At 51.4% G+C, this 13,641-nt stretch overlaps 9 protein-coding genes across 9 annotated transcripts; 6 read left to right on the top strand and 3 right to left on the bottom strand.

Moving 5' to 3' along the window:
- Positions 1-132: 132 nt before the first annotated feature.
- ASPVEDRAFT_45862 (putative NlpC/P60-like cell-wall peptidase) lies at positions 133-1,040 on the top strand. The gene has a single exon (XM_040813408.1). The coding sequence runs from the start codon at positions 169-171 to the stop codon at positions 910-912; it is 744 nt and encodes a 247-aa protein (XP_040672241.1). The 5' UTR covers positions 133-168; the 3' UTR covers positions 913-1,040.
- Positions 1,041-1,327: 287 nt separating this feature from the next.
- ASPVEDRAFT_87778 (uncharacterized protein) lies at positions 1,328-3,154 on the top strand (the record flags this gene model as incomplete). The annotated part of the gene is made up of 6 exons (XM_040818155.1): positions 1,328-1,543; positions 1,600-1,789; positions 1,848-2,326; positions 2,376-2,448; positions 2,511-2,875; positions 2,936-3,154. The coding sequence occupies 6 exons, from the start codon at positions 1,328-1,330 to the stop codon at positions 3,152-3,154; spliced, it is 1,542 nt and encodes a 513-aa protein (XP_040672242.1).
- A 229-nt stretch (positions 3,155-3,383) lies between these two features.
- Positions 3,384-4,189, bottom strand: ASPVEDRAFT_45863 (uncharacterized protein). The gene has a single exon (XM_040813409.1). It carries the CDS (start codon positions 4,149-4,151, stop codon positions 3,495-3,497), a length of 657 nt encoding a protein of 218 aa, XP_040672243.1. The 5' UTR covers positions 4,152-4,189; the 3' UTR covers positions 3,384-3,494.
- Positions 4,190-4,379: 190 nt separating this feature from the next.
- ASPVEDRAFT_65179 (uncharacterized protein) lies at positions 4,380-5,644 on the top strand (the record flags this gene model as incomplete). The annotated part of the gene is made up of 6 exons (XM_040815777.1): positions 4,380-4,561; positions 4,617-4,713; positions 4,777-4,859; positions 4,919-5,163; positions 5,225-5,386; positions 5,448-5,644. 6 exons carry the CDS (start codon positions 4,380-4,382, stop codon positions 5,642-5,644), a joined length of 966 nt encoding a protein of 321 aa, XP_040672244.1.
- ASPVEDRAFT_875524 (uncharacterized protein) lies at positions 5,417-6,689 on the bottom strand (the record flags this gene model as incomplete). The annotated part of the gene is made up of 4 exons (XM_040818091.1): positions 5,417-6,039; positions 6,132-6,262; positions 6,321-6,388; positions 6,438-6,689. 4 exons carry the CDS (start codon positions 6,687-6,689, stop codon positions 5,816-5,818), a joined length of 675 nt encoding a protein of 224 aa, XP_040672245.1. The 3' UTR covers positions 5,417-5,815.
- A 195-nt stretch (positions 6,690-6,884) lies between these two features.
- On the top strand, positions 6,885-7,640 carry ASPVEDRAFT_87782 (putative quinol monooxygenase; the record flags this gene model as incomplete). The annotated part of the gene is made up of 3 exons (XM_040818158.1): positions 6,885-6,941; positions 6,996-7,117; positions 7,169-7,640. 3 exons carry the CDS (start codon positions 6,885-6,887, stop codon positions 7,638-7,640), a joined length of 651 nt encoding a protein of 216 aa, XP_040672246.1.
- Positions 7,641-7,843: 203 nt separating this feature from the next.
- Positions 7,844-9,726, bottom strand: ASPVEDRAFT_200461 (flavin-containing monooxygenase; the record flags this gene model as incomplete). The annotated part of the gene is made up of 4 exons (XM_040809315.1): positions 7,844-8,924; positions 8,990-9,147; positions 9,197-9,478; positions 9,527-9,726. The coding sequence occupies 4 exons, from the start codon at positions 9,724-9,726 to the stop codon at positions 7,846-7,848; spliced, it is 1,719 nt and encodes a 572-aa protein (XP_040672247.1).
- Positions 9,727-9,936: 210 nt separating this feature from the next.
- Positions 9,937-12,242, top strand: ASPVEDRAFT_154507 (uncharacterized protein; the record flags this gene model as incomplete). The annotated part of the gene is made up of 3 exons (XM_040808411.1): positions 9,937-10,011; positions 10,061-11,565; positions 11,615-12,242. The coding sequence occupies 3 exons, from the start codon at positions 9,937-9,939 to the stop codon at positions 12,240-12,242; spliced, it is 2,208 nt and encodes a 735-aa protein (XP_040672248.1).
- Positions 12,243-12,604: 362 nt separating this feature from the next.
- On the top strand, positions 12,605-13,605 carry ASPVEDRAFT_200467 (sugar phosphate isomerase/epimerase family protein; the record flags this gene model as incomplete). The annotated part of the gene is made up of 1 exon (XM_040809316.1): positions 12,605-13,605. One exon carries the CDS (start codon positions 12,605-12,607, stop codon positions 13,586-13,588), a length of 984 nt encoding a protein of 327 aa, XP_040672249.1. The 3' UTR covers positions 13,589-13,605.
- Positions 13,606-13,641: the final 36 nt, after the last annotated feature.

The following is a 13,641-nucleotide window of genomic DNA, read 5'->3' on the forward strand; positions in this document are numbered from 1 at the left end:
TAGCAGCTCTTCGTCTTTGTGGATCTATACGAGGTGGATAACATCGCAACATGACCAGGAATGCAAATGGTGGTGGACAAGTATAAGTATCCCGTCCTGCCACTGCAATCTGTCTCTATCCCATTCACTCATCATCTCTTCAACCAATCTTCAATACAACTATTCACCATGCAGCTCACCAACCTGCTTATGACCGTTGCCGCGACGCTCTCTGTCGCCAACGCATACAAAGTCACCACCGACGGCCTCAACTGTCGCAAGGGTGCCTCGACCAGCGATGCCTCCGTGACCACCTACGACAACGGCGAGGATGTCAACATCACCTGCCAGACCAACGGCGAAGACATCCAGGGCAACACCATCTGGGACAAGACCGACGACGGCTGCTACGTCGCCGACTTCTACGTCAACACTGGCTCAGATAGCATGGTCACCAAGGACTGCGACGGCGGCTCCGACAGCGGCAGCTCCTCCTACCAGGGCGAGATCAGCCGCAAGGAGATTCTCGAGCGTGGTGAATACTGGGTCTCGCGCCACGTCCCATACTCCATGAGCGCCTATTACCCCGACCCCGATGGCCGCAAGTACCGCACCGACTGCTCTGGCTTCGTCAGCATGGCTCTGCATGCGTCCGCCCCTGGTCTCAACACTGTCAGCCTTCCGGAAATTGCAAAGTCCATCGAGTGGGACGACCTCAAGGAAGGTGACTTTGTTGGCACCCTTGGCTCCGGTACTGGCGGTGCTGATGGCCACGTTACTCTGTTCAAGTCGTGGACCGACAGCTCCAAGAAGGAATACAATACGCTTGAATGCCAGGGTGGCAATGGCTGTGTCTACGACAAGCGCGAGGTTGGCTGGAAGGTCGGCAGCCACACGGCCAAGCCCTACCGCTACGAGAAGGTCAAGGATTAAGGGGTTATTGTATACAAGTACCCCAGATAGAGACGTCCTTTGCATCCTGTACATAGTCTGAGCCTGATTCAGCATATTATCCCGGCTGGCAAGTCACAGCGACCTCTTAGAAACTGCATCAATAGAGAATTCAATCATCTCTGAAATAGATTTCCAGTCAAAAGCAATCGTATTAATATGATAATTCTGTAGAACCTGCGAGGCTCAAGTCGCCTGTGTATTTCATGTCATTGATGGTCATCGGTTGAGGTGCAATGGTACAACCCATAATGTATGCCTTGGCCGGCGATGTGATCTCCGGCCTAGAGTGTGGGGAAGTCCGGGGTAACTATTTAGTCCTAAAAAGCATCGGGGTAAGACAGAGTCACAATAACTCATGTTCTTGCCAGTATTTGATTCTCTACAACAAGATAACATGGGGCAGCCTATGCTAAGCATCGGTGGTGGCTCCCGGGGCATCATCGCCTGTTTTCTTATATCGATGGGTACCATCAGCTTTGGATATCCCTCGGTCATTGTTGCATCAACACTCGCAAAGACCCCCTTTCTGAAATACATGGGTCTAGGGGATGATAACGGAATATTTTCAGGCAAAGAAGGGATGGCCGGAACCATTACGGGCCTGTTCCAGGTAAGTTGAAGCCACGAGCTGTCAACTGATGGCGCGCTGATGGTGGAATACGCCAGGTTGGCGCTGTTATAGGTATTATCTGTGGCTGTGAGATCTCAGATCGGTTTGGGCGCAGAAGTGCACTACTCTACTGCTCTATTATGTCAATCATTGGAGGAATTGGCGTGACTGCTGCGCAGAACATGGTCATGCTGCTTGTGTTTCGCTTCTTCGCTGGTGCCGGTAGCTTTGCCTTCCTGGCGCTGAGTACGTTCCTGTCTTTCCACCATTCCCTGGTGTATTACTATTAGCTAACAGGATGCAGCACCAGGATACGTCTCTGAATTGGCTGCACCCAACATGCGAGGTTTCCTCGGCGGCCTTTGTGGTGTATTTATCGGACTTGGATACTGCAGTGGCGGTTTCATGGGACTCGCTTTCTACTATGCTGAGAATGAAGCCTTGCAATGGCGTGGTCCTCTGGGCATTGGAATCCTCTGGCCTTTGATCATGCTGCTTGTCTGTCTATTCGTCCCCGAGTCACCGCGGTACCTGTTGATGAAGGGCCGATCTGATGAGGCATGGGACGTCGTGTCCCGACTTCGTGGCAGTCACAGCGATGAAGCACAAGCATTCGCACTGGCCGAGTTCTCTCAGATGAAGCAGCAGGCTGACTTTGACCGCACGCTGGACGGCTCATGGATGCAGCTGGTCAGAAAGCCGTCGTATAGGAAGCGCCTGTTGCTGGCATCTGGGATTTCCTTTCTTGGCCAGAGCACAGCTGTCCTCGTGCTGAATAACTACGTATATTTCCCCGAGCGCACTACCTGAACTCAACTAAACTGTCTCATAGGGGCCAATCTTCTATGCGGCACTCGGCTTTGGAACCCGTAATCAGCTTATTCTTGCTGCTGGACGAGACGTCAGTACGTTGAGCAACCTCTCGCCATGCTATCAAATGTATGCATCCAGGCTAACCAAAGTATAGTTGCCTTCCTCGGTAATATTGTCGGCGCTGCCGTCCTAGACAATATCGGCAGACGCCCCATGCTGCTCACCGGGTTCACAGGCTGTCTCATCACGCTCTGTATTTTCGCGGCAGCGGTGGCCGAGTTCCAAAAGAACAATGCCATGGGAACTTTGGGCGTGGGGATGACTGCGCTCTTCGTGTTCCTGCTGTTCTTTGCCTTGGGTGTCGACGCTCCAACATATGTCTTTATGAGCGAGATATTCCCCAGCCACATGCGATCCAAAGGCATGGCCGTTGCGATTGCCATATATGCGTTATCGGCAATAGTCTACCTCCAGGTTACTCCTCTGGCTGTTGCGAATATCGGATGGAAATACTTTCTGGTACGTGAATGCTCGGGCACCTGTTTCCTTTGATTGGCGCATGTTGTAACATTTCCACAGGTTTTCATCATCATAATGACCATCGGATTGGTATGGATGTATTTCGAAATATTCGAGACAAAACTTATTCCTCTTGAAGAGATGGCGGAGAAGTTTGGTGATACGGACGCGGTGGTTGTCCACCTGTCAGATGCTATGGCTGAGGCAGACTCGAAGAGAAACACCGTTGAACATCGCGAGAGGGTTGAAGCAACGGAGACAGATGAGGTTACAGCCTGAAATCTACGGCCTAACAGAATGAGCACAGGGGCTTAGAAATTTTGGCATAACCATTGCGACAACTATTCCGAGAGCGAAATGGATTCGAGTCGCGCCCGGGTGATATGACATGGAAGAATAATTATTTATCGCAACACAACATCTGAACTCGTTCTCGTAGGATTCAATAACAAGTAATGAAGGCATGCGTCATACTGAGGAACCAAAGCCTTTACTTCGATATTTCTACGTCCGTCTATCTCAGCGTCAGTGTCTTATGCACGAATGAAGTATTGACTTCTTTAAATACAAAGCGTTACTCCGACTCCCATCGTCCTTCTCTGGCAAAGCAGGATACAATTCAAGCGTCTACCTTCCAAACACGACGGTGATTCGGCACTGCTAGCCGTGCCATGACTTTCTGAGTCCATTTGGATTTGATAGACTTGGACCACTGCTCCCCCCCGAGGCCGTTATCTGGATTATACTGATGAATGGCGACATAGGGGGCAGCAAACTCAGCATTGGACCCAAACGTAGCCAGTCGCTTGTACCTACTCCCGGTACGCCAGCCTGGCACGTCTCGTAGGATAGGCATATGCTCTTCACGGTACCAGTCGTAAAAGTCCTTTATGATCTCTTCGGTCTCGATGGGCGACATTCCCACCGTCACCACGACAGTCCCTGCGGGGCGCTCGCGGGGCTCAATATCGTCCCTGGTGTTGAAGGCGATACGCTCATACAGCTGAAAGTCGACCCTGTCAAGGCCGATACTCTTCTTCTCGATTGAGATCAAAGATTCGATGAGTTCGGTGGTTATGAGCTCGGCATCCTCGACATGGTAGGCGTTCTCGTAGCCGTAGGTGTTTCCCTCTTTTTCCTCGTCAGTTGCCGTGAGAAAGTCTACTCCAGACACCCCAGGTAGCGTGGAGAAGGCCTGTCTGCGCCACGATTCGAATGCTTCGTGGTCGGTCGAGGCGGGTTTCTCGAGTAGGACGCGGAGGAGTCCGACAGCCATGGTCACAGTTATATGAAGAGCCGGAGTAGTCAATTGAATATCTACTGTTCTTCTACGAATAGTTCCTCGCCGGCTATTCTGATTTTAAACCTTGCAAAGCCGGAGGTCACACCTCCGAGTATAGAGGCGACTCCGCGGAGGTCATAGCAGCGACGGAATACTGCACATTATAAATGTATGGAGGTCCTCTGATGTCACCAAGTCAAATAGCAAACCCCCATTCTCGAAATGCTTGCAGTCTCTAAGATTCCCCGCTTCGATCAGCTACCTCTCCGCGAGGGTGATCCGCCGTTCTCAGCCTGGGGGTTATGGAAAAAGCCCGAGTACGGTTCTCTCAACTATCTGACCGATACGGGTCTGTTGCAGGCTGCTCGCGAGGAAATTCAAACTGGGGAAAGAGTTTCTCTCGAGTGAGTACTCATTCAAAGGACACCCTCCGAGAGGTTATAACTGATGTGGGTGTAGCCTGCCTCTGGACTTGATTGATCCTCCTCTATTAGGGAGAAAGGGATTTAAGAGAGAAATTGTAAACAAGGCTCCGCGGGTTATTAATGATGATGTTGTATGTTTCCTCTCGGGGTATCTCTCGGATAATCTAGATACTGATTCGATATCACAATCCCAGATCACGTTTAATACCCAGGGCAGCTCGCAGTGGGACAGCTTCCGTCACTTTGCGTACCAAAAGCACGGCAAATTCTATAACGGGTGAGGCTTTTCCAATGTGGTCTCGGAAACTTGGAATGGGTCAGCTAATACCGCGCAAGGGTCACTCAAGGAGATATCCACGAAGATCAATCGAGCACTGTTGGGTCCTCGTCCCTTTGGTCCAAGGGACTTGGGGGTATAGTAGGTAGAGGTGTCTTGGTCGACTACGCCAGCTGGGCTAGTGAAAATGGGGTCCAATATGACCCCCTCAGCACACAGCATATACCACTAGAGGCAGTCAAACTTATTGCTCGTGAGAAAGGAATCGAGTTCCGACAGGGTGACATCTTGTTCCTACGGACAGGTAAGATTGGCTGAACATGGGTACGGTCTAATAACCTTGGCTGACTGTGATCTCGAACCAGGGTTCGTCAAGGGATACCGTCAACTCAGCAAAGAGCAACGGGAGAAACAATCAAAGGTCTCCAAATTTCCCGGTCTTAGGCAATCTCGAGACACGGTTGAATGGCTCTGGGAGCGACAGTTTGCTGCGGTCACATCTGATAGTCCGGCCTTCGAAAGTATTCGTGAGTCACTTGCATTCCAGTTGTTGCAGTCAATCCCGTACTAATGAGACGATGGTGACAGCTCCGGCTGATCCAGAATATATGCTACACCCCATTCTTCTTTCAGGATGGGGGACACCAATAGGAGAGCTGTTCGATCTTGACGACCTGGCTGAAGGGTGCGCGCGATTGAGCCGCTGGTCCTTTTTTATAACATCTGCGCCCTTGAATTACACAGGGGCTGTTGCCACGCCGCCGAATGCCATTGCTATTTTCTGAATTGTTCTAATATTGGGTTTGGTGGAAGGATTGGTTTTGAAATAACCTGGGTACATAAGAAATGCGCTTGACATGTTGGACAATATTGCAATAAACTGTGGGCAGCTACCACGCCTATGTACATAAATCAAGTCGTTTCTTTCCGATGAACCCCTTTGCCAGAGTTCTACTCTAGTTTGACGAATCAAGCCGTGGTGTCTCGAACTTGGAGACCCTGCGCAGCTGCACATGGCCTCGATCAGCAATCCGAGAGACAATATCACGAATGAATTGAAGATCCTCGTCCCGTCCCCCGTTGGCTAGAATACCCACAATATGGTTCTTTGCCTGCTCTGGACAGTCTATTCCTAACAACGCTGAAACAATAACTTGCTCTGTCTCTAGGATGTCTAGAACTGCGTCAAATGAGAAGATGTAGCCATAGAACAAGTCTAGAGCTGAGAGTTAGCTTTAGCGGTGGTAATCTGGAACTTGTGCTCCTTATTACCATTTACGATATGGTAGTAGTCAGGACTTGCATGCAATGTCTTGCCCTCGTCGTATCCAGGAATGTTTCCGTAGATCTGAAAGAACATCTTTCGGCCTCGTTTGAAGGCTGTCTCTTGTGTATCACCCGCCCTATGCCTGCAGTCAGTACGGCCTATAAGGAGAATAAGTTGGGCAGTTGTTCGCTGACCGGTGATATGTTGACTCCATAAGTTCAGGTGGTATTGCAGTCGCTAGCTGACGAAGGCTTGACCCTGTCTAAAGAACTTAGCGTCAAATGTCCAATATAAAAAGGATGAAGACACACCTTTGCTGCGCCCATAATCCCGCAGGCTTTGGTCAATCCCTCTCGAATCTTTCGCGTTTCCTCTAGCCAGATCTCCTTGGGGATGTACGCGTCTAGGAGTATCTTATACAATTTTGGTATCTCTTCAGGATAGTTCAGTGCACCAAGCGCAACGATTGCTGTTTGGTACCATTTGAACGAGGATGATGGCTGTAACTCGGCCAGCAGGCTGTAGAATTCTTCATCAAATGGGGAAGAATGAACTTGGGCCATTTTCGTCGCTCGTTTCCCAGCCTTCAAATGCAGCTGGAGCTAGGAAATATGTAGCTGAAAGTCTGTCCTATTTACGACCTCCTGTGCCTCCTGGTGGCCGGAGTTCAGATCTCCGCTGCGAGTCGCTGTCTTGTTGGACATAAATACGACTTCAAGAGTTGTAAATACCTACCGAAGGTAAGTATCACTTGCAACATGGCACTCTGTCTTGCACCTACGCTCGAGTTCGAAAATGTGGACCACGCGACTCAGGTATAGTGTCCTCTTCATCCAAACCGCTGCGTATGCAGAACAGCTCACGCATAGTCGAAGTTTCTCGCTCTAATACACGACATCTACCAATCCACGTACCAGAATGAGGAGCATTGTTCTACTTATTGCTGGTTTCGGGATATCAACAACCCACAGTTTGTCCAGGGATTCGAGTTGTACGTGCGCAAGATGTCAATACATGGTCTTGTAGGGCTGACCCTTTTCAGCTACGACAACGAAGACGCCCTCGCCGTCACTCACCGGGGGTCCGCACCTTACAAGAAAATGCGGCAGTTTATAGCTGGTCTGCAAGAGACAGATTCGGGGCTATTCAAATTCCCCCAACTGCAACTTCTTACCCCGGTCGAGGGCTTTGTGGACGGCAGCAATAATGACTTACACTTTGAGCATAGAGCTTGCAGGTTTCGGGTTATAACGATAAAGCTCTGCACTGACCACGAGTCGTCTAAAGGCACAGCTACGCGGTTCACTACATCCTTGAAAAGCCTTGTCCAGGACCTTGACAGAACCCGCACAGCACTGGCATGTCATACGGCGGCTGCTGTGGAAAGTGGACGTAGAGATCGTCAAGAACCAAGCTCTGAGCTTTCCACAACCCTTCACTTTCTATTTGTTGAGTGTTATTCATCAGAGGAGGGTTGCCTCACCCAGCGGGATCAAAACCAGTTGCGCCTGTAAGTGCGGTCCTTGCTTAACTATACTGAGATGTTCGCTTATCCACCACCTTTGTCAGGGTACAGCTCGTAGATATGTTTGAAGCTAGTATGACTGTTACTGATTGTGTTGATGGTTTTGGGTTCATGAGAAGCAAGCGATATTAGACAATATTTATGCATTACTACAAGCAATCTTGTGTCATCACGTATCCACGTTTCGTACCTAGTTACATGTGTATTTGAGGCAGCACAAATAACCTCCAGTATGATTCAAAGTCCAATGTCTGTGTGGTGCCCATATCGCCCTTCCTCTGCTCCCGCTGGGTTAATCCGTTTCCCAGGTAGTGGAAGCGGTTTCGATGCAGGTATTCGAGGTGATAATCCTCCCAACGAGGGTCTCGCAGTGCCTCTGCAAAGTGAAAGCAGCTCCCGGCGTACAGCCCGACAATGCGGCCGTCAGTCGTTCCTCTCTTATACCAGCTTCGGCAAGGAGCTGCCCAGACGGTATCTTGAAGCCACGTCTGTGCATGTTCATTGAGGTCAGCCACAGCCTTCTCTGTGACCGTCATGGACTTGACCCCTTGTGTCTGGAGCTTTTCGATGCAGTTGTAGATGTAGATGCCCGTCATCTGGATAGCCTGCACAAGAGAGCCGTTTGAAACCGGGCTATTTGGTCCAATGAAGCAGAAGTAATTCGGCATGTGAGGAACAGTGATGCCAAAATACGCGTCAGGGTTCTCTTCTTCCCATTTTTCAGCGAGATTCACTCTATCCCGGCCTATAATGGGGAAGCGCGGTTTGAAGGTCGTGTCGAAGCCAGTCGCGCATATGATCGCATCCACCGGTAAAACGCGTCCATCACGCAGCACAATGCCTTCGGCCGTGATATGGTCTAGCGAGTTCCAATGCGTGTCGACATTCTCACGCACCATCGCCTCTAGAAATCCCTGCCCCGGCGTGATCCGGCGACAGCCGACTGGGAAATCCGGAACGATGAGCGATGCCAGTCTCTTACCCTTCTCGCCATTACCGAGTCTCTGCAGCATCGACGCAACATAGCTACGTCTCACCTCTGCTCGGGCCTCAGGGCCTTGTAGCGACCCCCTGAACTCATCAATGCGGCGATTAGCCAGCTCTTTGCGGTGCTGCAGAAGGTATTCTGGGTCGTCATGAAAGCGCTTGATCTCGTCCTCGACGTAATTGTAATCCTCGTCCACCTCCGGATCGCCGTCTTGGGCCTCATTTATACCCCGTGCTGGGCTAATCCAGGTCTGAGACCGAATAAAGTAATCGACATGACCAGCAGCTAAAGTAATAAACAGAGATTCTCTGTCAGTACCAGACCCGATACGAATGAAGGACACAGCATACTCTTAGCCACTTGGGGGAGGATTTGGATTCCAGACGACCCAATTCCAATGACAGCCAAACGCTTGTCAGTATAGTCATAGGTCTGGTCCCAGGAAGCTGAATGCATTAATTTCCCTTGAAAGGCCTCTATCCCGGGGATACTGGGCCATTTCCAGTTGCTGCAATCAACTGTCAGAACCATCAAATGTAGCATGGGCAAGAACATACTTTAGAACCCCAGCAGCATTGATCAGGACGTGGCAGTAATCATTAAACTCCGCGCCATTTGCGTTCACGACCAGCTTCCATATCCCAGCGTCATCGTCCCACACCGCCGATACGACCTCATGGCCATATGCAAATAGATCGTCGCAACTGTGTCTCTGGGACACCTGTTTCATATACTCATGGATCTCCTCTGAAGTTGCATAGTAGCCCCGCCAGTCTGGCTTAGGGTCGAAGCTGTAAGCGTAGTTGTGGGAGGGTATATCGCACTGGCAGCCAGGGTACCTGATATCGCCAGGTTAGAGTCAGAAGAAGAGAGCGTGGAACGATTACCTGTTTAGCAACCATGTACCTCCCAAGTCACTGTTCCTCTCATATACCTGAAAATCGACTTCTTGGTGCTGCATTTTCTCTTTCGCGATAATGGCCATCATCAAGCCCGAGTAGCCCGCACCGATACAGACCACCCGGACTGGCCGGTGCGTTCCCAACGGGACATTTCTCACGGTGTATGGGGCCTTTGCTGATGGCATTCTGTGCGATGATACGACTGCTAGTGCCGGTTCTGGCAAGACAATGGAATATATTCCTTTCCCTCGGTTCTGGCCCGGAGATGTGATCTCCGATGGGACTATGCAGTCTCCAACAATGCGGGGAACCCTCGATCGACATCCCCGGATCTTTCCCCAGGCCTGACATACTGGTACTGAGCATGGAACGAGTGAATCAGTAATGACACCGTCATGACGCCCAACGCAGGACGTGCGAGGCGGGAAATGCGCAACACTCAGGCGTGCAAGCTATGCAGGGCCCGCAAGGTATGTTCGCTGGCCCAGCTTACTGGCAGGCTCCTCAGAGGTCATGTAGGTGAAGTGCGACAGTGCCCGTCCAGAATGCAGCCTGTGTCGAGCAGAAAATGTGGCCTGCGCATACGAGCAGGACCGGCGACAGACATCGCGGGTGTCGCAGGCAGTTGTCCAACGCATCATCGACCGGCTGACGGAGGTCGAGGAAACGGTGCATAGATTAGAGGAATCTCTATCGCATCACCGGCATAATGCTGGGCAAGTCCAGACCCCTTCGGATACTGCGCCGTCGGTTGTTTCACAGGCCCATGGCCTGCACGGGCTGGACGATATGGCTATAGGTATGGACGCAACACCATGCAATCCGCAGAGTCTGCACCCAGATACCCATGCCCTCGATTTGACCCTGGAGCCTAAGCAGCTGGGACCGATCGAAATACACACCGGAGTCGAGAGCGACGGCGGCCACATATCAGTGTACGGCCCGAGCTCGACATTCAATCCACCAATTTCATATACATTCTATCGACAATCACGTCCGACGCAGATTTCTGCAGCGGAAAAGAAAGACACGGCGGAAGAAGAGTGCCGGTTGTTCGCCAACTCGGCTCTGCAAATACAAAAGGAGTGGACGTATATGGCCGAGCGCAAGTTTGACCTGGACGGACTGGATCTTGATACAGCGTGGCACCTGCTGCAGATCCATTGGAACCATCACCACCAGGCATACCTGACCACCTATCGCCCTGCAGTCATACATAGTCTTGCAACGGATGGGCCTTACATCAACAAGCTACTGCTGAATGCCATTTACCTGTCATCCGCGCTGAACAGTGATCGCGACGAGTTGCACGAGGATCCAACAGACCGGCAATCACTAGGCAGGAGATTCTTCTCTCGTATCCAGCAGTTAACCCTCTCTGAGCTGGACAGCTCGAGCGTTGCCACGGCTGTTGCGTTTCTGATCACCGGCTCCAGTTTGGTGTCTGTTGGTCGGCAGACGGCTGGCTGGCATTATTCAGGACTGGGCTATCGCATGATAATTGACCTGGGCCTCCATGTCGACCCCCATAAGCTTCGTATTTCTCATCCAGATCCGTCGCAGCCGGCAAGGGGATTCACTGAGGTTGATCTTGAAATGCATCGCCGTGTATACTGGGGTGCTTATATCAATGACAAGTTCCAGGCACTGTATTTCGGCCGTCCGCCGACGCTGACTGCAATTGGCATTGAGCCATCCAGGACGTTTCTGGATAAATTTGAAGAGCTGGAGCTGTGGAAGCCCTACGTCGACCCCCGGGCCAAAGTTCCACCCCCTATATATGACCCGCAGCCAGCCTATACGCTCTCGACTTTCCAGGCATTCACATACCTGGCCGATATCATGGCTGGTATCGTAACAGGCCTCTATTCACCCCAGATGCAGTTTCTGTCAAAGGAAGAGATACTCGGTGTAGCTGGAGACCTGCAGAAGAGACTCGACGCCTGGATGGCCAGTTTGCCCGTGCATCTGCAATATGATCCCAGCCAGGACAAAGCGCCGCCAGCCCATCGCTTCAATCCACCGTCTGTCGCCCGCTCTTTAGTTGCCTGGAGTCGCTAACACCATGAACAGAATGACATTCCATATGCTGCACATACTCCTCCACCGACCGTTTCTTCCAGAGGGCCACCTTCGACATCTCGGAGCTTCCGACGAAACTGAGCATCGCGAAATATGCCTCTGCTCTGCTGTGCAGATATACGAGCTAGCCAGACGCTACCGCGACGCCTTTACCCTCCGTCGGGCGACCTACATGATCTCTTACTGCCTGTTCTGTGCTGCATCTGTTATTCCCTTCGGGCCCAGGCAGTCTGTCGATCTCTCGCAACGACACATGATCGGCTGGTTCTGGATCGCACTGAAAGAGTTGCAGAACGGGGCAAACTTCGGACTGCGCAAGCCGATCATAATCATCCGGTCGTTGATTGAACATGCCGGCTTGGACTTGAACAGCATCCTGGCTCAGACTGAGCCATCCAGCCTAGAGGCTGCAGGCCGTATCCACCATGACCCCAGCTTCGCTGCTGCAAATGGAGCAATGCCGTCTCAGGGTCCAGACCAGGAGCAGATACCTCAGCTAGCAGACGCTGATTTTGAAACCCTGTGCCGGGACTTGTTCGCCGGGGATATTGATGGGTTGGCCGCGCCGCATGGGATCGATGCTGAGGACCATTCATTGCTCTATGGTCTGTTCCGATAGACGTCTAGTTTCAAAGATCATATGCTTTATATAATATGAACCTGCTCTTGTATTCTAATTAAATATTTTTGCTGGTTATCTCTGTTCTGCTGAGATACGACTACTGCCACTGTCAGATATATATATTCATGTCATTCCCTACTGGGAGTAAAGAACAAGTTATATGTCATTTACCCCCGAGAACAAAGAACAAGATATAGACCCTTACAAATATATATTCCATTCTAAGGCCGCCCATGTTAACATGAGATGACAGTAATTGGAGACAGCGGACTCTTCGGGATTTCTCCAACAGCACTGGCTTATTTATTTAAAAGCAATAAATAAAGCAGTAAGCACTATTGTATCTTTATTCATCCATCATGCTCGACAATCCCTTAGCAATCACCACCTCGTCTCTCGGTCTGCACCCCTCGCATTCACTGCCCGAGAAAGTCCACGCCGCTGCGTCCACTGGATTCTCGTCGCTCGAGATTGTCTACCAGGAAGTCGTGGACTACGGCCTGTCACAAAATCCGGTGCTAGATGTATTCAATGCCGCACGCGCCATCGCACAGCTATGCCGGTCGCTCAATGTGTCGGTGCTGGCCCTGAATCCCTTCAAGAACTTCGAGGGCCACCACTCGCCGCGGTCCACTCGTCTCGAGTCCGCAAGACACTGGATTGACGTTGCTGTCGCGCTTGGAGCTGAGCATTTACAGGTCCCGTCGCAGTTCGACACTGCCAACAGCACAGGCGACTGGCAGCAGATGGTACAAGACCTGCAGCAGCTCAGCGACCTTGCAGCCTCTCGGTCGCTGCGCGTCGCCTACGAGGCAGTGGCATGGGGCAGCTACATCAACACCTGGGAAGACAGCCTCCGCATGGTTCAGGACGTGGACAGGGGGAGTTTCGGGCTGTGTCTGGACTCATTCCACGTTGCTGCGCGACTCTGGGGGGACAATACCGTTGCCGGTGGCATGCAGGATGACGCGTGGCCGGCCCTCGAGGCGTCGCTGGCTCGATTCACTGACTCGTGTCAGCTCGATAATGTTTTCTACGTCCAGCTCTCCGATGGGGAGAGATTTGCTCCGCTATTGTCGTCTCAGCATCGGTTCTACCAGGCTGGTTTCCCGCCTGCGCTTACTTGGTCGCGCCACATGAGGGTTTTCCCCCTGGAAACTGGGCTGGGCGCGTATTTACCCGTCGCGGAAATTGCAAGGGCTTGGCTGGTCGACAAGGGGTGGAAAGGAGTGGTTTCGATGGAGATATTCGACTGGAGAATGAGGGATGAGTCCAGACGGCCGATGGACAATGCCAGAAGAGGCCTGCAGTCGTGGCAGAAGCTGGTCAAGGCTTTGGAGTAGGATATTACAGTAGACCGACCGTCTATTCATTAGTCTGGACGACAGTCTATAGT

This window comes from Aspergillus versicolor (genome assembly GCF_001890125.1).
Source record: "Aspergillus versicolor CBS 583.65 unplaced genomic scaffold ASPVEscaffold_11, whole genome shotgun sequence".
In the NCBI taxonomy this organism is placed as follows: Eukaryota; Fungi; Ascomycota; class Eurotiomycetes; order Eurotiales; family Aspergillaceae; genus Aspergillus; species Aspergillus versicolor.